Raw genomic sequence first — 27,716 nt, forward strand, 5'->3', positions numbered from 1 at the left:
CATGACCACTGTAAACAACATAGCCTTGACTAGACGGACCTTTGTTGGGAAAGTAATGTCTCTGCTCTTGAATATTCTATCTAGGTTGGTCATAACTTTCCTTCCAAAGAGTAATTAAAAGTCTTTTAATTTCATGGCTGCAGTCACCATCTGCAGTGGTTTTGGAGCCCCCCAAAATAAAGTCTGACACTGTTTCCACTGTTTCCCCATCTATTTCCCATGAAGTGATGGGACCGAATGCCATGATCTTAGTTTTCTGAATGCTGAGCTTTAAGCCAACTTTTACACTCTCCTCTTTCACTTCCATCAAGAGGCTTTTTAGTTCCTCTTCACTTTCTGCCATAAGGGTGGTGTCATCTGCATATCTGAGGTTATTGATATTTCTCCCTGCAATCTTGATTCTAGCTTGTGTTTCTTCCAGCTCAGCATTTCTCCTGATATACTCTGCATATAAGTTAAATACTCAGGGTGACTTCAAAGATAGCTATTCTCTTATAGAAACCTCACTGTCCCAGAGGCTTGTTATACTCTGAAATTTCATTAAAAAATAACATTTCCTTTGACAACAACTGAAAGAGAATATATGGAGGAATGCCCATTTTTGCCAAACTCAGGATTGATCTGAGATCAAACCGAAGCTTGATAGTGATGTGTTTCATAATCTTCAAGGTGCTGTAAGGTTGTTCAGTGTTATTATCTACCTAATGCCTATTCAGAAAAAATATATATTTACTTTCACCCTTATTATACTGTCCTCTCAGCCTTCTCTTTGGGCACAGCTAATAGTCACAAAGTCTTTTATGTTTTAGGCTAGCACATCACATAAAATATCTTTATTGAATATATTTTCAATATTCAATCTGTTCTCTAATGTGAAATTTTAGTTACTAAGAAACTTGCACATTTCAAAAAGTGCAATTAAACAGTAATTTTATGTTCACAGAGAAACTGGGGAAAGCGCATTTCAGAATCATAACAACAAAACTATTCAGCGTCCCCACCCCCATCCTCATCCCTTGCTGGAATTTCCATAGTAATAGATTTTTTCTTTTTTTAAACTTGTAAGTGCATGGCTATAAAACTTAAACACCCCTGAACAATTCCAAAATTCGACCCCAGATCACTTTTGCTGAGAAAAACAGACTCCTTTTCATATCCCTGTGAAGACTGGTGTCAACTGGGGAAAAAAAACAAAAATCATACAACATAAGAGCTGGGAATTGAGTTAATTCAGTACCTTAGTGAGGAAAGTAGCCCAGCAGATAGCCTTTTAGGTAGCTTTGAGAAACTATTTCAACGAGCTAGGGGTGGAGGCCAGCATACATGTGATTTTGATGAAGAGGTCGGTGTAATCGAGCACACATCTCAGTAGAAGCTTGCCATTAGGCCTGAGGAACAGATACACCAAAGAATGATTTTAGTGCTTTTTTCTAGTGTAGGAAGATGCAAGAATCCAGGTTCATAAAAATTTCTCCTGAAGTATTTCTACCTATATATGAAGGATTTTTTTTCTTTTTGCCTGTTTTCCCAGAGCACAGTGCACCTCATCTTTTCTTGACCCTGAGCTCCTTTCAGGGTGTACCATCATCAGCAACTGCAGTGGCTAATGGCTTAGTTCTTGGAGAACTGGATGCTGGGCAACACCCTTTACTTCACACACTCATTGAGAGAGTGTCTGTATGTTTTTTCACATTTATCCCCTGCCTGATGGAGCACAGGCTGCTCAAACAAAGCAGCTGGGTGGCAGTGGTACGCCTCCGTTTCTCCTTGGACACAGGCAGGGTTAGTTCCAAAAAATTCTCACGTATAACCCATGACTGTCACTGAAGCACCTCTTATTTCTGAGCGGATAGTTGTATTTAGGTCTGAGTTGCACAACCTACAGGTTCTCTTTACAAGCTGGATACGGTCCATCTTTCTTCACTTTTTCCTCTTCCTCACACCCTATCCCCCATCCCCACCCCAATGTTCCATCTAGGAGGCATGAAACTTCAGACTGGTCATGGCCCCCATGTCGTCTCCAGGGCCTCATTTATTGAATGGAGATAATAATACTCTACTCACATCACAAAATGTTACAGGTATAGCATTATATGTGAAAAGTACAAAGCAGAATGTGTGCAATATGGCTATATAACACGCTTCTAAAATTGTGCTGTATTTCATACTTGTGTATGTTTTTGTCTTAACCACTTCCCTCTTTATAACCTTCTTAAAGACTGAAGTTGTGATTACTCAGTTCCTAATCTGTTTCTGTTTTTTCTCCTTTTTTTTTTCTTTCTTTTTTTCTTTTTTTTTTTTTTTTTTGCTGCAGCAGATAGTACTGTGTCTTACTCAGAGTAAACTTTCCATTATTATATGTTGAATTACGTAAGAGCACATTAATTTCCCCCGATTTATCTAATCTCCTTCAGATCAAGTTTCTACGTGCATCTCTCATCTCACACTAAACTTAGTTCATTTCTTGTGTTGATGCTGGACTCTCCTAGGGCTTGATGGTACTCTGGAGGCACTCGCGGATGCCATTAAATTAAAGCATGTCTGATATTTGCGGCCCTGTACAGTTCTTAGTAGGCTATTTCTGTGTCACATCTAATTGGTACTGGTTTGTTTTCTTTTTTTTGGATGAAGAAAATCAGAGTTAGGATAAGTAACTTGCCTGTGATCCCAATGCTAGTGAATGACTAGAACCCCACATTCTTGTCTTCTTGCCCAAAGTTATTTCAGAATATCAGAGAGTAGTTATTTAGGGTGTGGGGAGGGTGTGTGTGTGGGCTGGAAAGCAGATAAGTAGGAAAGAGGTAACTTCATGATTCCTTACTCAGTTCTTTGTTTGTCAAATAAAATGTCCTTTGTTATACCTTTTAAGAAGTGTTGAGAATGAAAAATAATTTTTCTTTACTTTTCTAAGTTCTTTGCTGAAACCCCCCACAGTAATGAGAGAGATTAACAATATTAATAATAAAGATATTTATATCATTAGACTGACTACACAAATTTGCTTTTTTGGACAATTAGTATTTTTTTAAGAAAGTTGTTTTTAGTAAGAAAGAAGCTTTAAAATGGCAGTGTTTTATATATATGTGGCTTTTTAAACATAAAGGTGTCTAGAACTAAGCAGTCCATAGAGGGTATGGCAATTTTACAGTCATCGAAGATAAGTGTTTAGGCCATCAAGTCAACACGTATTCAGGTACCAAGAAGGAGGGAAGAAGGGGACAGGGATAAAGAGATGCAACTTTGAACCAAGACAGCTTCCTTCAAGGAACCTTCCAATTTTCCTTTGTTTTGTATCTGCAGATACCTCTTTTTATTGTTACATTAAAATCCATTTATAGAAATTTTGCTTAACTGGTTTATAGGTCTTAGTTACAAGGTTATACTTTCATCAAGGAACACAGCAGTTATTTTATTGAAATTGAAATTGCCACCTGGACATTTCAATAGAAAAAAAAAAAAAGGAGGGATGGAGTGATTGGTATTCTTTTAACTTTTTATTTTTATTGGAGTATAGCTGATTAACAACCTTGTGATAGTTTCAGATGGAGAGTAAAGGAACTCAGCCATGCGTGTAGATGTATCTTCTGTCTCCCAAACCCCTCTCCCATCCAGGCTGCCACATAACATGAGCAGAGTTCACTGTGCTGCACAGAAGGCCCTTGTTGGTTATCCATTTTAAATATAGCAGTGTATACATGTTGTTTTCAAACTCCCTAACTATCCCTTCCCCTTGTTCTTCCGCTCTGGCAACCATAAGCTCATTCTTTAAGTCTGTTTTATAAATAAGTTCATTTGTATCATTTCTTTTTAGATTCCACATATAAGGATGTTATACAATATTTCTCTTTCTCTGTCTGACTTACTTCACTCAGTATGACAATCTGTAGGTCCATCTGCTGCTGCTGCTGCTAAGTTGCTCCAGTCGTGTCTGACTCTGTGCAACCCCTTAGGCGGCAGCCCACCAGACTCCTCCATCCCTGGAATTCTCCAGGCAAGAATACTGGAGTGGGTTGCCATTTCCTTCTCCAATGCATGCATGCATGCTAAGTTGCTTCAGTGGGTTCTGACTCCATGCGACCCTATGGACAGCAGCCCACCCGGCTCCTCTGTCCACAGAGTTCTCTAGGCAAGAATACTGTGTTGCTGCAAATGGCATTTCATTATTTTTAACGGCTGGGTAATATTCCATTGTATGTATGTACTGTATCTTCTTTATCCATTCCTCTGTCAGTAGACATTTAGATTGCTTCCATGTCTTGGCTACTATAAACAGTGTTGTGGATTTTCTAATTGCAATTCCATTTAAATCACATTAGGCTGAACATAGTCATGCAGCCAAAATTGATGGAAGTCAGTCCTGGATGTGTAATATTTTAGCTGAGCACTTTGTTTCCCTGAATAACATTAATATTTTGTTACTAAGCAATAATAACACCTAAATGTCCATCAACGGATAAATGGATAAAGAAGATGTGGTGTATATATATTAATATTTTATATAATTACATATATACATATACAATGGAATGTTAGTCAGCCATAAAAGAATGAAATCATGCCATCTATAGCCAAGTGTATGGACCTAGAGATTATCATGCTAAAGCGAAATGAGAAAGACAAATATTATATAATAATGCTTAGATGTGGAATCTAAAAAAAATGATACAAATGAACTTCTTTACAAAACAGAAATAGACTCACAGGCATAAAAAACAAATGTATGATTACCAAAGATGGGCGAGGAGATACAAATTAGGAATTTAGAATAATACATACACACTACTGTATATAAAATAGCCAACAAGGATCTATACTGTATAGCCCAGGGAACTCTAATCAGTATTCTACAATAACCTATAAAGGGAAATAATCTGAAAAAGAATAGATATGTGTATATGTATAACTGAACCACTGCTATACACACAAACACACAAACTAACAGAACATTGTAAATCAACTATATGTCAACTTAAAAAAATAAGAAAGAATGGAAGAATGAATATTGAGTGACTAGTTAACAAGTTTCATCATAGTTAAGCAGGATTTCATACACATAGACATACACATGTGCGTACACACACACACTCACACACTCACACACACACATATATATCTGAATATACAAAGTAATGAGAGATTCCTTTGAGATTGTTGTAGGCGTTGTACTAATAAACCTAGCCAGAGCAAGAAGAGGAACAGGGTCAGCTTCTTTTCTGTTTACATGGTAAAGGTTTCAAGAAATATTTTTGCTACAGACTTTACCATGGAGAATAGCATTATTGAATTTAGACACAATAAAACAAGATATTTTAATTTAGTCCAGTATATAGTAATAAAATAAATCAAAGCTTTAACTCGTCCTTGGCTCACCATCATGGTCCTATCTACATTTCCCTTCACCTTAAGTAATATTTCCCTCAAAACAGGAATACTTTGAAACCAGTGTACTTGTTTTTATATTGGTAGTTCATAAACAACACTTTTTGTTCCTTCAGACCTATCACTATGGGAAACAATGAAATGAGGCCTGGGCTATCACGAAGCTTAAACACTAGATTTAGCATACTTGCCGCATATTATAGAAACTTAATTTAACTCATTTTCATTTTTTTCCACCCTTGTCTGCCTTCTCCACAGGCTATATATTGATGGTCCCTTTGGAAGTCCATTTGAAGAATCACTGAACTATGAGGTTAGCCTCTGCGTGGCTGGAGGCATTGGAGTCACTCCGTTTGCGTCAATCCTCAACACTCTGCTGTATGTCATTTTGATCCATTATATTAGTCCACATAGAGAGCTGTCTATTTCAGACATCTCTTTTAGTAAGAAGTAATTCCTTACAGAATTCTTCTACTTGTTCAAAACATTCTATTTACCGAGTGATAAGGGGAATAAATGAGTGCTTCTCAATATGTGGCCTGTGGTTTTCAGCATGTTCTCTTGTAAAATAACATCACAATTATGCCTTACTCTGTCCTTTTCCTCTATTAAAGTAATTCCACTGGCCCCTATTTCTCTGCTTTCTCATCAGGGGTAAGTTGCATTACTAATTTATTTAGTCAACAAATATTTTTGACCATTTATGTGCGATTGATCTTATAGTTACTGGTAATATAGCAATGACTGAGTAGTGTCTCTGCCCTTGAAAAGTTTACTTTCAAATAGGACAAGCAAAATATAAGCCAGTGAAAAATTCACAGATAACATCATTTCAGAAAATATTAGAAGTGTGGTGAAGAGAAGAAAGATTAATGGAATATAGAAATAAAGGGTCAGGGTTATTGTAGAGGTATCATCAGGAAATCCTCTCTGAGGAGATGACAAATGAGCACATCATTCCTGGGTCTGTTACTCAGCAGATTTATAACAGACTGAAGAATAGAAATTTCAGAAGTAAGATTGCTTAAGCAGGATATACTTATTCAGTTATTTTAGTCTGGTTTACAAGCAAAAATTAATTGACAGGGATTCTCATGAAACCACAAACAAAATCTATTCCATTCACTTTTCAAGAAAACACAATTTTCATTAAAAGTCTGTTTTATGAAGTATGAAAAAAGAGATAATAATTTGAAGTGATGTGTTTGAATGATATTTTGATTTTAAAACCTTGATATAAATTTGGGACTTTGGGGAGGTTCTTAAAAAAATAACTATATTCCAAGCCAGAAATTAGTTGTTTCTGAAAACATAATGCAAGTTATTTGGACACCTAAAGTTTAAACAAGGGAATAATATTTTGTTAACCTCAAGCTTACTTCATAATTATAAGGAGGAATCCAGACTTGGAATTGTGAATTGCTGGAATGCATTACATAGTAGGTGGTTGTGAAATCTCTTTCTTTAATGATTATTAAGAAGGGGATAAACAACCAGCTTTCCAGAATGGTTTTGGCTCATTTTGCCTGGAACCCAGGGCAAGATGACCATTGGCGACCATCTGAGTGATAGAATTAACAGAAAAATAAGAAAACTTTTTTCCTGAGATGCAGAGCTGATCCAAGAGTTTAGTTTATTGCTTTCAAGTGGAAATGGATAATATGCATATAGTATCCACAAACATGAACACTTCAATTCATGGATTATATATATCTCTGACTCAGTATATTGCATTTTAAATTAATTTGAGAGTTAGAATAAGTGGTGTATCAGATACTAGAATGTAGATGACTGTTTTCTCTGTAGATTGCTTACTAATGAGAAGCGAAATTTCAAGGATATAGGGATTCTTAATTCTTTTACCATCATAATCAGTCCTGTGTTATTTCTTTTTTAAAGGGATGACTGGAAACCATACAAGCTTAGAAGACTGTATTTTATTTGGGTATGCAGAGATATCCAGTCCTTCCACTGGTTTGCAGACTTACTCTGTGTGTTGTACAACAAGGTAAAATTAGGTTTATTTTTACTTTTGCAGTCTTTTAAATTTTAAAAGTAGCCATTTTATTTCAAATTATAAAAGTAATAGGTGCTCACTATAGAATAATATGCAGAGGAGTAGTGAGGAGGAAAAATATCCCTTAAGCTTAAAAAAAAACAGAATTTTTTAATAATTTGGTGTACATCTTTTCAGATATTGATATCTGTGAATTTGTATATCTAGGACATGTTTTAACATAGAATGTTTTAACAGGGAAATGAATGCATATGGTTGGTAATACATGCATATCGAAAACATTATGCAAATGTGAATGCAAATGTGACTGAGGACAGATGGAAGAAAACATCTGCAGACAATGACGGTCGCACTTTTCAGCCTTTATTCTCATAGTTTGTATCTCTAACTTCAACATTCCAAGTGGATCATCAGCCAACTTTTGGCCCAGTATACAGAATTTCAAAAATCTCGAATTCTAAGCTGTATTCCTTCCAGAGATGAGAGCAGGCATTTTCATCTATCTTACCTGCAACTTTTACTTTTCTATTAATATATCTATTTTTAAGTTATTCAGGTAATACATATATGCATCATTGCTCCAGACTTTTGAAAAGCTACATGAAGCAACATCTCCATCCAATCCGTGTAACCAGATGTTACTCATGAGCATTCTGAAAATTCTATCATACTATTTGTATTGTTCCACAAATTGCCTTTTTAAAGTGTATTTCTACAGGGCAAATATTGTGTGATTCCTTTTATATAAGGGACCTGGAGTAGTCTAATTCATAGAGACAGACAATAGAATGGTGCTTGCCAGAGGTTTCCCAGAGGGCAAATGGGGAGTTACTGTTGAATGGATATAGAGTTTCAGTTTGGGAAGATGAAAAAATTCTGGAAATGGGTTGGTGATGATGGCTGCACAACCATATGAATATATTTAATGCTAATCAACTGTATGTTTAAAAACAGCTAAAATGATCCATCTTATGCCATGTGTATTTTACGACAATAAAAAAAAGTGCAGATTCCTGGGACTCACCAAGGGCCTGCTAAATCAGGAGGAAAAAAAAACAGAGAGATGAGAAGCCACTGAAAGGATTTGAGCAGACCGATATGATTGTAGGTCATCTTGAGAGTATATGTGAAAATACAATTCTCGGGGTACTGCAGCTTCCAGAGGAGCAGAAAATGAGTAATAAGTCAGGAAAGGAGATTAATCAGAGCGGCCAGTGAGGCAGTAGGAAACTAAGAGGTAGTAGTTCTGTACTTAAGGTTGAGAGAGGAGAATCTTTCAAGAGCATCATCACCACTTTCAAGTGGGTGTTTTCTCTAGATTAATGTCTAAAACTGGACTTCCTGAGTTGGAGGCGGTGAGGACTTTAGGAATGAATTTAAATTTGTAATAGGTACTGACAAAATGTCCCCCAAAGATGCTAAAACAATTTACATTTCCACCAAAGGATATAAGAGAGATTTACTCCAAATGTTATATTACCAATCTTTTACATTTCTAGTCACTTCTTAAATTAGGGGATCTCACTGTATTTTTCCTTGAAACAAATGAGATTGAACCTCTCTTGCTATTATCAACCACTTGTATTTCTTGTTGGAGTTCCCATTTCTACCTTTGCCTGTTTTTCTAGATTAAAATTTTCTTTCTTGAAAAGATACAGAACTTATAATTGGATCCAAGAGCACATTTAAATAATAGATGTAAGTAGCAGAGCAAGAAAGGAATAGAGGAAATATAAAATATATAAATGGCTGGATATTCAAAGTAGTTGAATCTTAAAATTTCTTCTCAAGTTTTTTGGTGGATATGTTTAATCCTTAGGAATACATGGAATAAATAATATAAATGCTTAAAACTAGTGTAAACAATGTGGTGTTGATTATCTTCTACACACACCTCTGCACACCTGTTTTGCTTTTTCACGTCAAGAGGATGGGGATGAACACAGGTCCTTCAACCCTCTGAGGATGATGTTAAAAAGAAAAAGCTTTTATTATTTTCTGCATTTGCAAACGAGTTACCAAATTCAGCGTGTGTGTATGTGTGTTTTAGTAGATACTATTTTTTGTCTACAATGAGGGATAAGCCAAAATGGAGACATGGATATTTGAAATGTGTTATTTAAATCTGCGTTCTTCTCTCTGGAGCCTGTGGGCACCGAACACATTATTGATGCAGCAGTCATTGGCGTGATCTCAGAGCAGCATTCTGGGAGACATTTAAGACAAAAATCAGTGCAAGTCATGTGTTTTGTGAAGGGCTGCCCATTACTGGCACTTGGAAATTCCTCCATTCCCTCACAGTTAAGATTCGTGCACCCCGATTCAATTCCTGAAGGGCTTTAAAATGACTTTAGTGTTTGGATATAACTTGAGGCATCTGTGGCATGGAATATAATTATTATATTTTAAGATTATGGGTTCTGAGAACTATCAGTTATCACTTTCAAAGTAAAATAGGTTTTTATTGGGATTTTATAATTTAGCATTGCCACCTATTAGAGAATGTGTAGTTTTAGTTCTGGAGGAAACCTGTGAGATGAGGTCATTGTTGTAATGAAGAAACTGGGGCCTATGTAAGTTGAGTACCTCTCTAGAAGTCTAAAGGTCAGACAGTGATGGCAATAGAAACACGTCTCTTAGTCACCTGCCAGGTGCCCTTACTACTGTAAAGCGTGCCAGTGGGGTGCTATAACCTCACTTAGTCACTCTGTATTTGCAAACTAACTTCTTTTGCATTCCTAAAACTTTAAGTCCCAGTATATCCCTTAAAAATCATTATTTTAACGCTCTGTAGAAACAGTTGTTGTTGAGTTACTAAGTCATGTCCAACTCTTTGCAACCCCATGGATGGTAGCACACCCGTCTCCTCTGTCCTCCACTATTTCCTGGAGTTTGCTCAAATTCATGTTGAGTCAGTGATGACATCCAACCATCTCACCCTCTCTTGCCCTCTTCTCCTCTTGCCCTCAATCTTTCCCAGCACCAGTGTCTTTTCCTTTGAGTTGCCTCTTCACACAGGTGGCCAAAGTATTGGAGCTTTAGTCTTTCCAATGAATAATAGCAACAGTACTTGGAATCAGTTGATTCACTTGCTGCAATAAGGTCCAACAAAACCGTACCATCTCCAGCAAACCTACTGTGTACACTGATGCTCAGGAAATAGTTTGGCTGCTGCAAAAGTGCTGGTCTCTTCTAGGCCTTTCGTCAGATTCTACACATCAGATTCTCATCTCTGTTCTCCAGAATGTACTATAGTTGTTGTGTTCCTTCCTTCTCTTCTAATTTTGATTTTTTTTCCTTCTCTTAGCATTTATTTGTTTTAGGGTGGTGAAAGGAGGCCCTAAGAATAATAATTTTTTTTTTTAATGTAGATTTCACAAGCCAGGATTCAGCCAGAGCAAGGCCAGGGTCATGAGCAGATTCATCTTGCCTTCTGGATGAAAGAAACATCTGGGTCAAAACCCTTTTACCTACTTTGTTGAATTCACTTTTCTTCAGATATTTTTCTTGGTCCATTTATTTTTCAAGATATCAAAGTGTTTGAGAGCTTTCCCAGATGCTTTTATTTTGGCAGATACACTCCCTGTCTCATACATTTTTATATAAGGGAAATCGGTGCTGCATAGGAAGGAGCTAGGAATGATTCGATTCCTACCTTATTTTTTTTCATTTGTTTGGGTTTCTGTGATGCTTAACATGCAATTTGTGTATCACTTTTGACTTTTTTGTAAAGAAAATCATGTTCTTTCTGAGTGAAATCTTGAGTAAAATTTAGAGACTCAGCAAATAAAATAAAGTGAGACGATTTAAAGGAATATCGCTATAGTATTTAGCATATTTGATTTTGTGTCTGAAGATAGCAGAACTAATCCCATCCATTTCCTTCATCATAACTAATTAAATCTGCCAGGGACAGGTTACTAATGTTAGAATGCCATGTATGTGGTGCATGTATATGTGTGTATGTATACACATGTGCTCGTAGATGTTGGGTATGGTAAGACCAGATTGCAGAATCACATATGTTAGGTTAGGAGAGAATCTGTGAATACAGAACACAGTTTAATGTCTATTTACTTTTATGTCCTCTCAGTTTTGGCAAGAGAACAGACCTGATTATGTCAACATTCAGCTGTACCTCAGTCAGACAGATGGGATACAGGTATGTGACTGGATGTTATTGTAAATTAAACAAGTCTCTTGAGAACAGATGATTTACTGTAGGGGCTGTGCTGGAAGAAAATTTCTACAGGTGGTTTGAAGAGATGATTCCCAGAGGAAAGCCACTTTTGGAATGTATCCAGCAAGCTCATGTCTCATCCTTGAAGTCAACCATTTTCTGCCTTTCATCTGTCCTCACCTGGGACTGAAGCGGACGTTTGAGCTCATCTCTCTCCTTTTCGCTGTCACCTCACCTAGAGATGAGAACACAAGTGAATAGTCTTGTGATTGTGTTCATCAAGAGGAGGTTTTATGTGGCAAGAGAAGATAAGGTCATACACAATTAAGCTTGTTTCTCTTCAAGGGAAACTAAAAAAACGGAACATCCATCATGCGTTATTTACTTCACTGCTAGACCCTGTATTGAGCATCTCATACACATTATCTCATGTGATTCCAACAGATTCAGGAGGTAAATGATATTGTGATCCCCATGTCATAGATGAGGAAACACTATATAGACAACATTGAAGAGATGTATAGCCATATAAACCTGGGCATGAATGCTTTCACAAGTTTTATTGTTGTGTTTTCCATCATATATTTTCTGTAATTCTTTGAATGCAAAATATGAATGCTTGTCTGTTACTTCAAAACTAATCTAAGCCTATTTTTTTAGTCAGATTTCTACCCTACTTGGTATGTAAAAACATTTTATCTTATGCTGTCATGAAGCAAATCAGTATCATTATGCCTCATGGTTTTGCAGTGATTAAGATATGAAGCATAAATTACATCTGGTTCTCAGTTTGTCTCCCTGGGACTCGGACACTTTTCTTTCTCACTTGACTCTCTTTACCATCAATTCAGATCTAATGCTCTTGTTAATTGCAAACAACAGTCCATTAGAAGTTGTGTTTTGATAGGTCCCAAATTTGGAGCTCTGCTGTATTAGACTGTCATGTTCAGGATCATTTCCCCAAATTTATGATGATAATTTGCAGTATCTTACTCATATAATGAGCCAAATATGACAACTTTGCAGTACAAAAATGCTTCAACAAAGCTTATGTGTTGCACCCTCTTTGAGAGTAGGCAATTAAAATGCATTCTTTAATGCTGCAGTTGCTTCAAAATGAAGCAACTAACTGAAGTCTAGGAAAGTCAGTCATTTGTACTAATGGTATTCAAGAAGATAATGGATTTTAAAGGGAAAGAGGGAGGAAATGGTGCTTCTAAATGATTATACTTAATAGGTTGCCATTTGACACTTATATTCTTTATGTCACAGCAATTTGGTAGGAAGCCACAGCACCAGGAAAGATGATGTTATAGAAATGAATTATTTGCCCAGTTCTGTGTCATATAAAGCATAGTGCTTTCTTTTTGGCAGAAGATAATTGGAGAAAAATATCAAGCACTGAATTCAAGACTTTTTATTGGACGTCCTCGGTGGAAACTTCTGTTTGATGAAATAGCAAAATGTAACAGAGGGTAAGTACTTTCCTCAAAAATCTTGACATGTGGCTAATGATCAAATTAAAATGTTAAAGATTACTTAGTAATCGGTTTGAAAATTACAGAGTCACTTAAATACTCAATTATCACTACTGAAGATGGAAGCAAAGCAAGAACCACCTCAAGTATCCATAATGCCAAATAATTAAAATTTGGCTTAAAAATAGTTTATAAAGTATTTATGAACCAAACTGTCATGCCTACTTTTAAATTTGCATAGATCCCATAGCACAAATTAGGTCATCATTGGGAAAGTTTTTGTAAATCACATTAGCAAACAAGGGAGCTCTTCAAATAGTTTTGATGCATTTAAAAATTAGATTTTTGGTACATTTTTACCAGAATGAATACTGTTAGTTTTTTAAACTCTTAGAGATTTTAATATTTCTCTAAATCAGAAATATTTCCAAACATATTTTTTCTTGGAAGCTATAATTCTATAAAAACATCTTAGAGTTATGGCTATATGTTTATGATCTGAAGAGATTACAGTTGAAAGAAAGCATTCATTTTTGGGTACAGACTAGGGAGCCTGTTTGGTAATCTGTAAAATTACCATAGTGCAGGGCAATGATCTATACAAATTCTAAAAGCATTTGGAAAACCATATACCCATTCACACATTTCAAAGTTGGCATTGAAAAAGTTTTATCAGAACTTTAAATAGTTCCAAAGGCTGCAACTTCTAACATATTGCAGATATTGACATTTTAAAATTAATATGACTTTTAACATATCTGCTGGAATCTAAATATCATAGTTTCTCAATACCAACCTCATATATTTGTGCCTTTTGTAGCTTTCACGGTTAGTTGGAAATTTATATCACTCTTTTGTCTACTGGAACTAGAACCTGAACTTGGGCCCTCTGTATTGGAAGGTCAATGTCTTAGCGATTGGACCACTAGGGAAGTCCCATCTAACCTACAGAATTTTACAAATTCAGTATAATTTTGCACTTTAATGAATCATACTTTTGCTGGTAAACTGAACATACTTACACAAGGAGAATGTATATAAATTGAAGATTTAATTTTTAAAATTTCCTGTGACTCTAAGGAATCAGTGATCATTTTTTTTACAATTATTAATATATAGTGGATTAATTCATAATTTTGAAGGTATATTTTGATAAATATAAAAGGATGTTTGATTTTAATTGAATGAGGCAGCCTGTTAGATGAAAAGTTTTTTTTTAAAACCGCAGTTTATAAATGTATGGATGAATATGGTGTATTGAAATAATCTCTGATTCGTCATGGTGTTTTGGCGTCACCTTCAGAGACTTTGTTTTAGGAATCATGGTTTGAAACCGCTTAAGCAAAATCTAAAAAGGAAAATAGTGACCCATGTAATTCAGCCTGCATCCATGTTTGAAAGCACTTCTGCATTTCCTTCCCTTCGTGAAATAACTGGGTTAAAGATGAAAGCATATTTAGAAAGCAGAGGTCCTTTGTAATATACAGGGTAATGGTTAAAGGTGAAGTATCAGATAAAGAAAAAAGTCAACTCAGTTTTGGTAGTATTCTTTCTATTCATTCTGCAACATCATCCATCTTAGATGAGGTTATCTTCTCATACTCACCTGAGTCTTCCCATGTAGCACAGACTCCTTCTTCCCTAATGACATTTCAGTTCAGTTCAGTTTAATTGCTTAGTCATGTCCGACTCTTTGCGGACCATAGACTGCATCATACCTGGCTTCCCTGTCCTTCACCAGCTCCCGGAGCTTGCTCAAATTCATCCATTGAGTTGGCGATGCCATCCAACCATCTCATTCTTTGTCATTCCCTTCTCCTCCTGCCTTCAATCTTTCCCAGCATCAGGGTCTTTGCTAATGAGTCAGCTCTTCGTATCAGGTGGCCCAAGTATTGGAGTTTCAGCTTCAGCATCAGTCCTTCCAATGAATATTCAGGACTGATTTCCTCTACGATCGATTGGTTTGATCTCCTTGCTGTCCAAAGGACTCTCAAGAGTCTTCTCCAACACCACAGTTCAAAAGCAGCAATTCTTCGGTCCTCAGCTTTCTTTATGGTCCAACTCTCACATCCATGCATAACTACTGGAAAAACTGTACCTTTGATTAGACGGACCTTTGTAGGCAAAGTGATGTCTCTGCTTTTTAATATGCTGTCTAGGTTGGCCATAGCTTTTCTTTCAAGGAGCAAGCATCTTTCTATTTCATGACTGTAGTCACCATCTGCAGTGATTTTGGAGCCCAAGAAAATAAAGTCTGTCACTGTTTCCATTGTTTCCCCATCTATTTGCCATGAAGGGATGGGACTAGATGCCATGATCTTTGTTTTTCAGAATTTTGAGTTTTAAGCCAGGTCTTTCACTCTCCTCTTTCACTTTCATCCAGATGCTCTTTAGTTCCTCTTTGCTTTCTGCCATAAGGGTAGTGTCATCTGCATATCTGAGGTTATTGATATTTCTCCCGGCACTCTTGATTCCAGCTCGTGCTTCATCCAACACGGCATTTCAAAAGATGTACTCTGCACTCCAGTACTCTTGCCTGGAAAATCCCATAGATGGAGGAGCATGATAGGCTGTAGTCCATGGGGTCATGAAGAATCGGAGGCGGCTGAGCAGTTTCACTTTCACTTTCACTTTTCACTTTCACGCATTGTAAAAAGGAAATGGCAACCCACTCCAGTACTCTTGCCTGAAGAATCCCAGGCACAGGGGAACCTGGTGGGCTGCCGTCTATGGGGTCACACAAAGTCGGACACGACTGGAGCAACTTAGCAGCAGCAGCACTCTGCATATAAGTTAAATAAGAAAGGTGACAATATACAGCCTTAATGTACTCCTTCAGACAAGCATTCTTTTATTTTCATCAGTTCAGCTCAGTTCATTTGCTCAGTTGTGTCCGACTCTTTGCAACCCCATGAACTGCAGCACGCCAGGCCTCCCTATCCATCACCAACTCCCGGAGTTCACCCTAACTCTTGTCCATCGAGTAGGTGATGCCATCCAGCCGTCTCATCCTCTGTCATCTCCTTCTCCTCCTGTCCCCAGTCCCTCCCAGCATCAGAGTCTTTTCCAATGAGTTAACTCTTCTCATGAGATGGCCAAAGTATTGGAGTTTCAGCTTTAGCATCATTCCTTCCAAAGAACACCCAGTACTGACCTCCTTTAGAATGGACCGGTTGGATCTCCTTGCAGTCCAAGGGACTCTCAAGAATCTTCTCCAGCACCACAGTTCAAAAGCATCAATTCTTTGGCGCTCAGCTTTCTTCACAGTCCAACTTTCACATCCATACATGACCACTGGAAAAATGTCTCTGCTTTTGAATATGCTATCTAGGTTGGTCATAATTTTCCTTCCAAGGAGTAAGCATCTTTTAATTTCATGGCTGCAGTCACCATCTGCAGTGATTTTGGAGCCCCAAAAGTTAAAGTCTGACACTGTTTCCACTGTTTCCCCATCCATTTCCCATGAAGTGATGGGACCAGATGCCATGATCTTCATTTTCTGAATGTTGAGCTTTAAGCCAACTTTTTCACTTTCCACTTTCGCTTTCATCAAGAGGCTTTTTAATTCCTCTTCACTTTCTGCCATAAGGGTGGTGTCATCTGCATATCTGAGGTGACTGATATTTCTCCCGTCAATCTTGATTCCAGCTTGTGCTTCTTCCAGTCCAGCGTTTCTCATAATGTGCTCTGCCTATAAGTTAAATAAGCAGGGTAACAATATACAGCCTTGACGCACTCCTTTTCCTATTTGGAACCAGTCTGTTGTTCCATGTCCAGTTCTAACTGTTGCTTCCTGACCTGCATATAGGTTTCTCAAGAGGCAGGTCAGGTGGTCTGGTATTCCCTTCTCTTTCAGAATTTTCCACAGTTTCTTGTGATCCACACAGTCAAAGGCTTTGGCATGGTCAATAAAGCAGAAATAGATGTTTTTCTGGAGCTCTGTTGCTTTTTCCATGATCCAGGGGATCTTGGCAATTTGATCTCCGGTTCTGAAAACCTGGATAGTTTTTTCTTTGTTTTGCTTCTTCAGCTCAATTCTAAACCCAAACCCCGAAACAGTAGATTGTCATTTGCTAGAAATTACACTGGGATTTTTCATTTCTTTGGTTAGTTCTCCAGAGTTCTGCTTTGTTACACTGTTCGTATTCTGAGGGATTTTATATGTTTGTTCTTTTGTTTGTTCATTTTCTTAAAAAAAACAAAGCTGATTTAAGAAGAGCAAGTGTGTACCACACACTGTTGATGCAACAGTATGTATGCAGCACTTTCACTTTGTGTTTTTGCTTGGGGCAGGCACCTGAAATCATTATTTTTTGAAAGATGTTTGGGTAGCATGACTAGGACAAGAACGGATCAACATGATAAGGGCTCATTAACTGGAAAAAGGCACTATTTAAATAGAAATCTCCATTTTAGATGTAAAATTTTGGTTCACTTCACTGACATAAATTCCTGAGAGTATATAAAGAAGTAAAAATAGAGAAGAGAGGCATAGAAATTTGCACAAATGTTTGAGAGTGGTCTCTTCTTTGTATGTCTTTTAAAAAATAATTTACTACACCTGAGATTCAGTTTCCTATTGTTTATAATAAAAACATATGTCATATCTTAACTTAGTTGCATGTACACATCATGCAAAGGGGAAGGTAAATAATTAACTTTATGTGACCTTTGGTTAGAGAAAACTCTTCTGTGGTTGGATGAAATGTCTGAGACGTATCTATATTTTACTACTTAATGGTATTTTGAAAACAAAACAAATTAAGTGTACCTAGGTTTGGTCTCTGACATTTGGTCCTGTGTCCCTGAGTCATGTCACTCAAACTTTCTAAATCTGTAATACAAAGAGTAAATAATCTCTAGGAGTAAATAAACTTTTATTATATGAGATCATATGCTTTAATAATGCATGGAAAAACAAGTGTTGGTATGATAGGAAAATGTTCACAAATATGTTGAACATTTATGGAACTAGTTGCCAACATCTGTCCCCAAACAACATTGTCTGCTGACACCTAAGTTTGTCTCTACCCATCTCTACAAAGTTTTTGTAGGTAAATCTCTAGATGGTTGTTGGATTGCAGTAACCTAGTGAAAATTTGTGCAAATGAATTACAAAGATAAATTGTAGATCTTGAAAAGGTGTAGGATGTCACTGTTAGTGAAAGTGACATGGGAAAACCCTTCAAATAACACAAAGAGCTCCTAGATTTAAAGTACTTAACAATTGGATGACAAATTTTTTAAAAAAATCATATATGATGCTTTAAAAATAATGTTTCTGTTGTGAAGTATTTAAGATAAGCCTTTAGGAAATCTGCAAAATTTGAAAATCTAAATCTACATTTGCCTATGAAATCCAAGAAAGCAAATGTTATCTTCTCATCATAATGCAGTGTTGACAGAGACTATACAAATTGTATACAAACAGAGACTGTCTCAAAAATGAGACAAAATGTCTCATTCCCTTTCATCTTAATGACAACTACATTATTACTGTTTCTTCTATTATATTTTTTCAGTACTACAGTTTTATTCATTTTAAGTAATTCTTTGTGTCTAGCCTTGGTTTTAATAGTAACCTACATTTTATCAAGTGTAAGAATTTTCATACTTTTTAAATTATTTTCTTTCTTCTGCTCCTTTGGGTTTAATTAGCTTTTCTTTTACTAGTCACTTTAAGATGGAACCATAGCTCACTGATTTTAGATCTTTGTCTTTTTATAATAAAAATGTTTAGTACTATAAATTTCCCTCTAAACGTCACTTTAGCTACATACCACAAATTTTAATATGTTTTATTTTTATCTTTACATACATCAAAATGTTTCTAAAGTTTTCATGTGATTGCATTCTGTCCCACTGGTTATTTTTTTTTTTTTTGAAATGCCTATTTGTTTGTTTATTTTTGGCTGCGCTGGGTCTTCCGCTGTGCGGGCTTGTCTCCAGTAGCCGTGTGTGAGTTTCTCTTTGCAGTGGCTTCTCTAGTTGCAAGCATGGGCTCTGGCGCGCTCAGGCTTTGGTTGTTTCGACACGTGGGCTCGGTAGTTCTGGTTCTGGATTAAAATATTGTTCATTTGTTCAACTTTATTGAGAAATAAGTGACATGCAGTTGTGGACAGTGTAACAACTGGACATCTATCTGTTGCAAAATTACTACCAAAATAAAGTTGGTTAACATATCACCTCACATAATTACAAAGTTTATGTTTGTCTGGCGAGAACTTTTAGGATCCACTATCTTCCTAACTTTCAAACATACAATATAGTATTAGTAACTATAGTCACCATGCTGTCCAGTACATCTAGAACTTACTCCTCTTGTGGCAATAAGTCTGTAACCCTTTGTCCATCTTCAGTCACCCCCAAACTCCCCCACCTGCCTCTGGCAACCTCCAACCTGCTTTCTATCAGTTTGGGTTTTTAGATCCAGCATATGAGTGAGACCATACAGTATTTGTCTTTCTTTGTCTGATTTATTTTACTCATCATGACGCCCTCAAGTTTCATCCATACTGTTGCAAATAGTAAGATTTTCTTATTTTTTATAGCTGAATTTTATTTCAGTGTGTGTATATCACATCACATCACAGTTTTCTTTGTCTATCCACCCATCTATGGACACTAAGGTTGTTTCCGTGTCTTAACTATTCTAGATGATACTGCCATAAACATAGGGATGCAGATAACACTTCAATACAAGTGATTTCATTTTCTATGAATCTATGCCCAGTAGAGGGATTGTTGTATCATATGACAGTTTTATTTTTAATTTTTTTGAGAAACCTCCAAATGATTTGCCACATGGGTTATATCAGTTTACATTCTCAGAAGTGTACAAGGATTTCCTTTTCTCCACATCCAGGCCAACATTTGCCTTTTGTAAAAATGTCTGTTCAGTTCTTCTACCTATTTTTAATCGTGTTATTTATTTTTTGACATTTTATGAGCTGTTAGTATATTTTAAATACTGACCTTTTATCAGTCACATCATTTACAATTATTTTCTCCCATCAGTAGGCTGTCTTTTCGTTTTCTCAACAGTATCCTTTGCTGCGCAGAAGTTTTAGCTTTATATGGCCCCATTAATTTTTTTAGTTAATTAATTTATTCTGATTGTAGGCTAACTACTTTACAATATTATAGTGCTTTTTGCCATACATTGACATGAATCAGCCATGGGTATACAAGTGTCCCTGTGTCCTGAACCCTCCATCCACCTCCCACCCCATCGCATCCCTCAGGGTCCTCCAAGTGCACCAGCCCTGCTGTCTCCTGCATGGAACCTGGCCTGGTGATCTGTTTCATGTATGGTAACATACGTGTTTCAGTGCTATTCTCTCATCCCACCCTCGCCTTCTCCCACAGAGTCCAAGAGTCTGTTCTTTATCTCTGTGTCTCTTTTGCTATCTCACATCATCATTACCATCTTTCTAAATTGCACATATGTGCGTTAATATATTGTATTTGGTGTTTTTCTTTCTGACTTACTTCACTCTGTGTAATAGGCTCCAGTTTCATCCACCTCATTAGAACTGATTCAATTGCATTCTTTTTAATAACTGAGTGATACTCCATTGTGTGTATGTACCACAGCTTTCTTCTCCATTCATCTGCCAGTGGACATCTAGGTTGCGTCCATGTCCTGGCTATTGTAAACAGTGCTGCAATGAACACTGGGGTACACATGTCTCTTTCAGTTTTGGTTTCCTCAGTGTGTATGCCCAGCAGTGGGATTGCTGGGTCATAAGGCAGTTCTATTTCCAGTTTGTAAGGAATCTCCACACTGTTCTCCATAGTGGCTGAACTAGTTTGCATTCCCACCAACAGTGTAAGAGAGTTCCCTTTTCTCTACACCCTCTCCAGCATTTATTGTTTGTAGACTTTTTGATAGCAGCCCTTCTGACCAACATGAGATGGTACCTCATTGTGGTTTTGATTTGCATTTCTCTGATAATGAGTGATGTTGAACATCTTTTCTGTGTTTGTTAGTATCTGGCCCCATTTATTTTTAATTTGTTTCCTTTGCCTTAGGATACAGATCCAAAAACATGTTACTGTGATTTATATCAAAGAATGTACTGCCTATTTTTTCTAGGAGTTTTATGGTTTCCAGTCTTATATTTAGGTCTTTCATCTGAGATGATTTTTGTGTATGGTTTGAGAAGTGGCTCTAATTTCATTCTTTTTATATGTAACTGAACAGTTTTCCAAACACCACAAACCAAATTCAGCAATACATTAAAAGGAGTATACCCCATCACCAAGAGGGATTTATCTGAGGGATACAAGGATGGTTCAATAACTTTATGTCTTGTATGGTTGGTATATCATAAACCAATGTGAAACTACATTAGAAAATTACAGAATGAAAACATATCATCATCTCAATAGATGCAGAAAAACCTTTTGACAAAATTCAGCATCATTCAGTGAATTCAGTATCATTCATACTCTTCAAAGGATAAAATCTCTTCAAAAAGTGGATAAAGAGAGAACATATTTCAGCATACTAACCCTATATGATAAGCCTGCAGCTAATATCTTACTCAGTGGTGAAAAGCTGAAAGTATTTCCTCTTATTGGATTATGATTATGATTATTTATTTTTTGCTAGTAAATTATATTAGTTTCTTCTATATTTTATATATTTATATTTATATTAATTTCTTCTATATTTTATATATATAGACATGTAGTTTGGAAATATGTTCTCCCATTCCCTACCTTGCCTTTCCATTTTGTTGGTCATTTGTTTTACTGTGCAGAAGCTTTTTAATTTGATATAATCCTGCTTGTTTATTTTTGGTTTTGTTGCTTGTATTTTTCTTGTCAGTTTCACCAGAAATTATTTGGTGTCAGAAATTATTGCCAATACCCCTGTCAATGAGTTTTTCCACTGTGTTCCTTCAAACATTTAATGGTTTAAGGTCTTGATGAAAGTGAAAGAGGAGAGTGAAAAAGTTGGCTTAGAACTCAACTTTCAGAAAACTAAGATCATGGCATCCGGTCCCATCACTTCATGGCAAATAGGTGGGGAAGCAGTGAAAACAGTGACAGACTTTATTTTGGGGGGCTCCAGAATCACTGCAGCCATGAAATTAAAAGACACTTGCTCCTTAAAAGAAAAGCTATGACCAACCTAAACAGGATATTAAAAAGCAGAGACATCACTTTACCAACAAAGGTCCATCCAATCAAAGCTATGGTTTTTCCAGTAGTCATGTATGGATGTGAGAGTTGGACTATAAAGAAAGCTGAGCACCGAAGAACTGATACTTTTGAACTGTGGTGTTGGAGAAGATTCTTGAGAATAACTTGGACCGCAAGGAGACCCAACCTGTCAATCGTAAAGGAAATCAGTCCTGAATATTCATTGGAAGGACTGATGCTAAAGCTGAAACTCCAATACTTGGTCAGCTCCAAAGAGCTGACTCATTGGAAAAGACCCTGATGCTGGGAAAGATTAAAGGCAAGAGGAGAAGGGGACAATAGAGGATGAGATGCTTGGATGGCATCACTGACCTGATGGACATGTGTTTGAGTAGGCTCTGGGAGTTGCTGATGGACAGGGAGGCCTGGCGTGCTGCAGTGCATGGGGTCACTGAGTCAGACATGACTGAGTGACTGAACTGAAGGTCCTGGAGTCAAGTCTTTGATTTCTTGAGAGTTTGGGGTAGTATGAAATAGAGTGAAATTCTTTTACATGTGAATATCCAGTCTTCCCAACACTGTGTATTGAAGAGACTCTCTTTTTCTCTTTGAGTATTCTGGCTTCCATGAATTAAGTTACAGTCAGCACTTCCAAGGTAGCTCAGCTGGTAAAGAATCCGCCTGCAATGCAGGAGACCTGGCTTCAGTTCCTGGGTTGAGAAGATCCCCTGGAGAAGGGAACGGCTACCCACTCCAGTATTCCATGGACTGTACAGCCCACGGGGTCATGAAGAGTGGGACGTGATTGAGCAACTTTTACTTGCCAACAGTGTACCTTTGCTTTCTATTTATCTCGTTTGTTCTTTCCTCCTTTCTTTACTTTCTTTTCAATTTAGTGCTTTTTTATGATTCCATTTTTTTCTCCTGTAGTGGCACACTAGCCTTACTTCTCTGTTTGACTTTAGTTACTTTCTTAAGGAATTTTTTCCCAAGTTGCTATCCTTGAACTAACATAACTTGGAAACTTGTTGGAAAAACAAATTCTTAGAGCTGTATCCAAGATCTGCTGAATCAGAGCATCTAGGAATAGGGCCTTGCTATCTGTGGTCTGTGAAATATCTTAGGTGATGCTAATGAAGTTGAGATTCGAGAAGCATTTCTGTAGCTTTATATTGTATAGCATTAGCCTCAGGTCAGTTCAGTCACTCAGTTGTGTCCGACTCTTTGCGACCCCATGAATTGCAGCACGCCAGGCCTCCCTGTCCATCACCAACTCCCAGAGTTCACTCAGACTCATGTCCACCGAGTCAGTGATGCCATCCAGCCATCCCATCCTCTGTCATCCCCTTCTCCTCCTGCCCCCAATCCCTCCCAGCATCAGAGTCTTTTCCAATGAGTCAACTCTTCTCATGAGGTGGCCAAAGTACTGGAGCTTCAGCTTTAGCATCATTCCTTCCCAAGAAATCCCATGGCTGATCTCCTTCAGAATGGACTGGTTGGATTTCCTTGCAGTCCAAGGAACTCTCAAGAGTCTTTTCCAACACCACAGTTCAAAAGCATCAATTCTTCGGCACTCAGCCTTCTTCACAGTCCAACTCTCACATCCATACATGACCACAGGAAAAACCATAGCCTTGACTAGATGGATCTTAGTCGGCAAAGTAATGTCTCTGCTTTTGAATATACTATCTAGTTTGGTCATCACTTTTCTTCCAAGGAGTAAGTGTCTTTTAATTTCATGGCTACAGTCACCATCTGCACTAATTTTGGAGCCCAGAAAAATAAAGTCTGACACTGTTTCCACTGTTTCCCCATCTATTTCCCATGAAGTGATGGGACCAGATGCCATGATCTTCATTTTCTGAATGTTGAGCTTTAAGCCAACTTTTTCGCTTGCCTCTTTCACTTTCAAGAGGCTTTTTAGTTCCTCTTCACTTTCTGCCATAAGGGTGGTGTCATCTGCATATCTGAGGTGATTGATAATTCTTCAGGCAATCTTGATTCCAGCTTGTGTTTCTTCCAGTCCAGCATTTCTCATGATATACTCTGCATATAATTTAAATAAGCAGGGAGACAATATACAGCCTTAACGTACTCCTTTTCCTATTTGGAACCAGTCTGTTGTTCCATGTCCAGTTCTAACTGTTGCTTCCTGACCTGCATACAGATTTCTCAAGAGGCAAGTCAGGTGGTGTGGTATTCCCATCTCTTGAAGAATTTTCCACATTTCGTTGTGATCCACACAGTCAAAGACTTTGGCATAGTCAATAAAGCAGAAATAGATGTTTTTTTGGAAGTCTCTTGCTTTTTCCATGATCCAGCAGATGTCGGCAATTTGGTCTCTGGTTCCTCTGCCTTTTCTAAAACCAGCTTGAACATCAGAAAGTTCATGGTTCACGTATTGCTGAAGCCTGGCTTGGAGAATTTTGAGCATTACTTTACTAGCATGTAAGATGAGTGCCATTGTGCGGTAGTTTGAGCATTCTTTGGCATTGCCTTTCTTTGGAATTGGAATGAAAACTGAGCTTTTCCAGTCCTGTGGTCACTGCTGAGTTTTCCAAATTTGCTGGCATTATCACAGTGTATTTCAAACAATATTATCCCACCTCATGTACTTCCATCCCTCTACATCTCTTTGGCTTTTATTCTTATTCATCTTTCTTCTACATATACTATAATTGCCATGATTTATTACTAATTTTGTTTTAAATATCAATTATAATTTAAAGAAATTAAAAATTAGACAAAATATTCAGTATACTTATTTACAGATTCACCATTTATGGTGTCTTTCATAGCTTTGGGTAGATTTACATTTTTTTTCTAGCTGCATACAAATTTTTTTATTTCATGATGTATTTACTCTAAAATGTCATAGCTACAATTTTTTTTATTACAATTCAGTTTTTAAATTTATTTTTATTGGAGTGTAGTTGATTTACAATGTTGTGTTACTTTCTGCTATACATTTACATTTCTATCTGATTTCTGATGAATTCCATTTATATGCCTTAAAGTGCTGGTTCATTGATAAATTCCCTCACCTCCTGTTAGAAAAGTTTGTATTCTATCTTTAATTATGAAAATTACAATATTTTTGTTTGGTATAGAATTTCCTTGGGATAGAATAGTTGACCTTATTTGGCCTTTTAGCACTTTGAAGATTTCATTTCATTGCCTCTGACTTTGTTTGTGACAAGAAGTCCATCTTTCATCTCCTTCGCCTTCTACTTATTATTTGTATATGTGTTTCCACCCCTACCCCTGCCAGCTGCTTTTGTGTTGTTCTCTTTGTAAATGATTTTCAGAGTTTCGTTTGTTGCCTATAATGTTATATGTATGTGCATGTGTGTGTGTGGATGTCCTCCTTAGGGTTCATTAGATCATTGGATTTGTTTCTTTTATCAAATTTGCAAAAATTTTGGCAATTATTTCTTCATTTTTTTTCTTTCCTTTCTGTCTTACTTGTCTTGAGACTATGATAACATTTATGAAAGATTGCCTGGTATTGCCCCTTTTGACTTTGAGGCTCCATTTACTTTTCTGCCCAATTTTTGTTCTTTCTGTGCATCCATTTGGATAGATTCTGCTGCTATATCTTCAAGTTTGCTTATCTTTTCTTCTTCAGTGCATATTCTTCTGTTAACCCATTAGTTAACCCATACTATATTTATCATTTTAAATTTGCATTTAATCTCTAGCATTTCCATTTAGGCCTTTAAAAAATCTTTTTCCTTTCTCATCAAGCTGATGCTTAACCTTAAACATATGAAGCATGTTTCTCATCACTGTTTCAATGACTGTATCTGATAATTCCATCATTTCTGTCATTTTTGTCCTGATCATTTTTGACTGATCTTTTCTTCTTTATTAGTTTGCTAGGCTTTCCATAATAAAATTCCACAGGATTGATGGATTAAATAAGTTTACTTTCTCACCATTCTGGGGACTGAAATTTAAGGTGATAGCAGGGAACAGTGACAGACTTTATTTTCTTGAGCTCCAAAATCACTGCAGACGAGAAATTAACAGACGTTTGCTCCTTGAAAGAAAAGCTATGAGAAACATAGCATATTAAAAAGCAGAACATTGCTTTGCCAACAAAGCTCCGTATACTCAAAGCTATGGTTTTTCCAGTAGTCATGTATTGATGTGAGAGCTGGACCATAAAGAAGGCTGAGCACCAAAGAATCAATGCTTTGAACTGTGGTGTTGGAGAAGACTCTTGAGAGTCCCTTGGACTGCAAGGAGATCAAACCAGTCCATCGTAAAGGAAATCAGTCCTGAATATTCATTGGAAGGACTGATGCTGAAGCTAAAGCTTCAGTACTTTGGCCTCCCAATGCGAAGAGCTGATTCATTGGAAAAGACCCTGATACTGGGAAAGATTGAAGGCAGAAGGAGAAGGGGACGACAGAGGATGAGATGGTTGGATGTCATCATTGACTCAACGGATGTGAGTTTCGGCAGGCTCCAGGAGATGGTGAGGGACAGGGAGGCCTGGTGTGCTGCAGTACATGGAATCCCAAAGAGTCAGACATGACTAAGCAACTGAACAACAAAAACAAAGGTTGATTTTCTCTGAGACCCTCCTTGCATTGCAGAAGACCACCCTCTTGCTGTCTCTTCACGTGGTCTTTCTTTTATCTGTGTATGTGCATCTCTAGTGTATCTTTAATACCTTCTCTCATAAGGACCCTACTCAGATTGCAATAAGGTTCACCCTAATAACATCATTCTAGCTTAATTATGTCTTTAAAGGCCCTATGTCCCAATATAGCCACATTCTGGGGTAGTAAGGGTTAGAGTTTCAACCTGTGAATTTGGGGGAGGGGGCAAGATTCAACCTCTAACACTTTTAGTTACAATTCATAATTTCTTGCTATATACATTCCTGGTAATTTTTTGATTTGGGTGGAATGACTCATGCACTGGAATCAGGATTGCAGGGAGAAATATCAACAACCTCAGATATGCAGATGATATCACTCTAATGGCAGACAGCAAAGAGGAACTAAACAGCCTCTTGATGAGTGTGAAAGAGGAGAGTGAAAGAGCCAGCTTAAAACTCAGCATTCAAAAAATGAAGATCATGGCCTCCAGTCCCATCACTTTATGGCAAATAGGTGGGGAAAAACTAGACAATGACAGATTTTATTTTCTTGGGCTCCAGAATCACCACAGATGGTGACTGCAGCCAAGAAATTAAAAGACACTTGCTCCTTAGAAGAAAAGCAATAGCAAACCTAAACGGTGTATTAAAAAGCAGAGACATTACTTTGCCTACAAAGGTCTGTACAGTCAAAGCTATGTTTTTTCCAGTAGTCATGTATGGATATGAGATCTGAACAATTTAAAAAAAAAAAAAAAAAGCTGAGCACTGAAGAATTTATGCTCAAACTGTGGTGCTGAAGAACACTCTTGAGAGTCCCTTGACTAGCAAGGAGATCAAACCATTCAGTCCTAAAGGAAACCAACCCTGAATCGTCATTGGAAGGACTATTGCTGA

General features: G+C 37.1%; 1 protein-coding gene across 4 annotated transcripts in view; it reads left to right on the plus strand.

Annotated features, from left to right (window-relative positions):
* The window catches only part of NOX4 (NADPH oxidase 4), a 182,257-nt gene that overhangs the window by 149,931 nt on the left and 4,610 nt on the right, over positions 1-27,716 (plus strand). For all 4 annotated transcript variants that reach the window (XM_069564778.1, XM_069564780.1, XM_069564776.1 and 1 more), the window contains 4 exons: positions 5,638-5,757; positions 7,279-7,387; positions 11,490-11,558; positions 12,951-13,051. In XM_069564778.1, coding sequence (XP_069420879.1) covers positions 5,638-5,757; positions 7,279-7,387; positions 11,490-11,558; positions 12,951-13,051 — 399 coding nt within the window. The remainder of the gene's footprint in view (positions 1-5,637; positions 5,758-7,278; positions 7,388-11,489; positions 11,559-12,950; positions 13,052-27,716) is intronic.

The sequence above is a fragment of the Ovis canadensis genome, chromosome 21, assembly GCF_042477335.2.
Source record: "Ovis canadensis isolate MfBH-ARS-UI-01 breed Bighorn chromosome 21, ARS-UI_OviCan_v2, whole genome shotgun sequence".
Taxonomy (NCBI): Eukaryota; Metazoa; Chordata; class Mammalia; order Artiodactyla; family Bovidae; genus Ovis; species Ovis canadensis.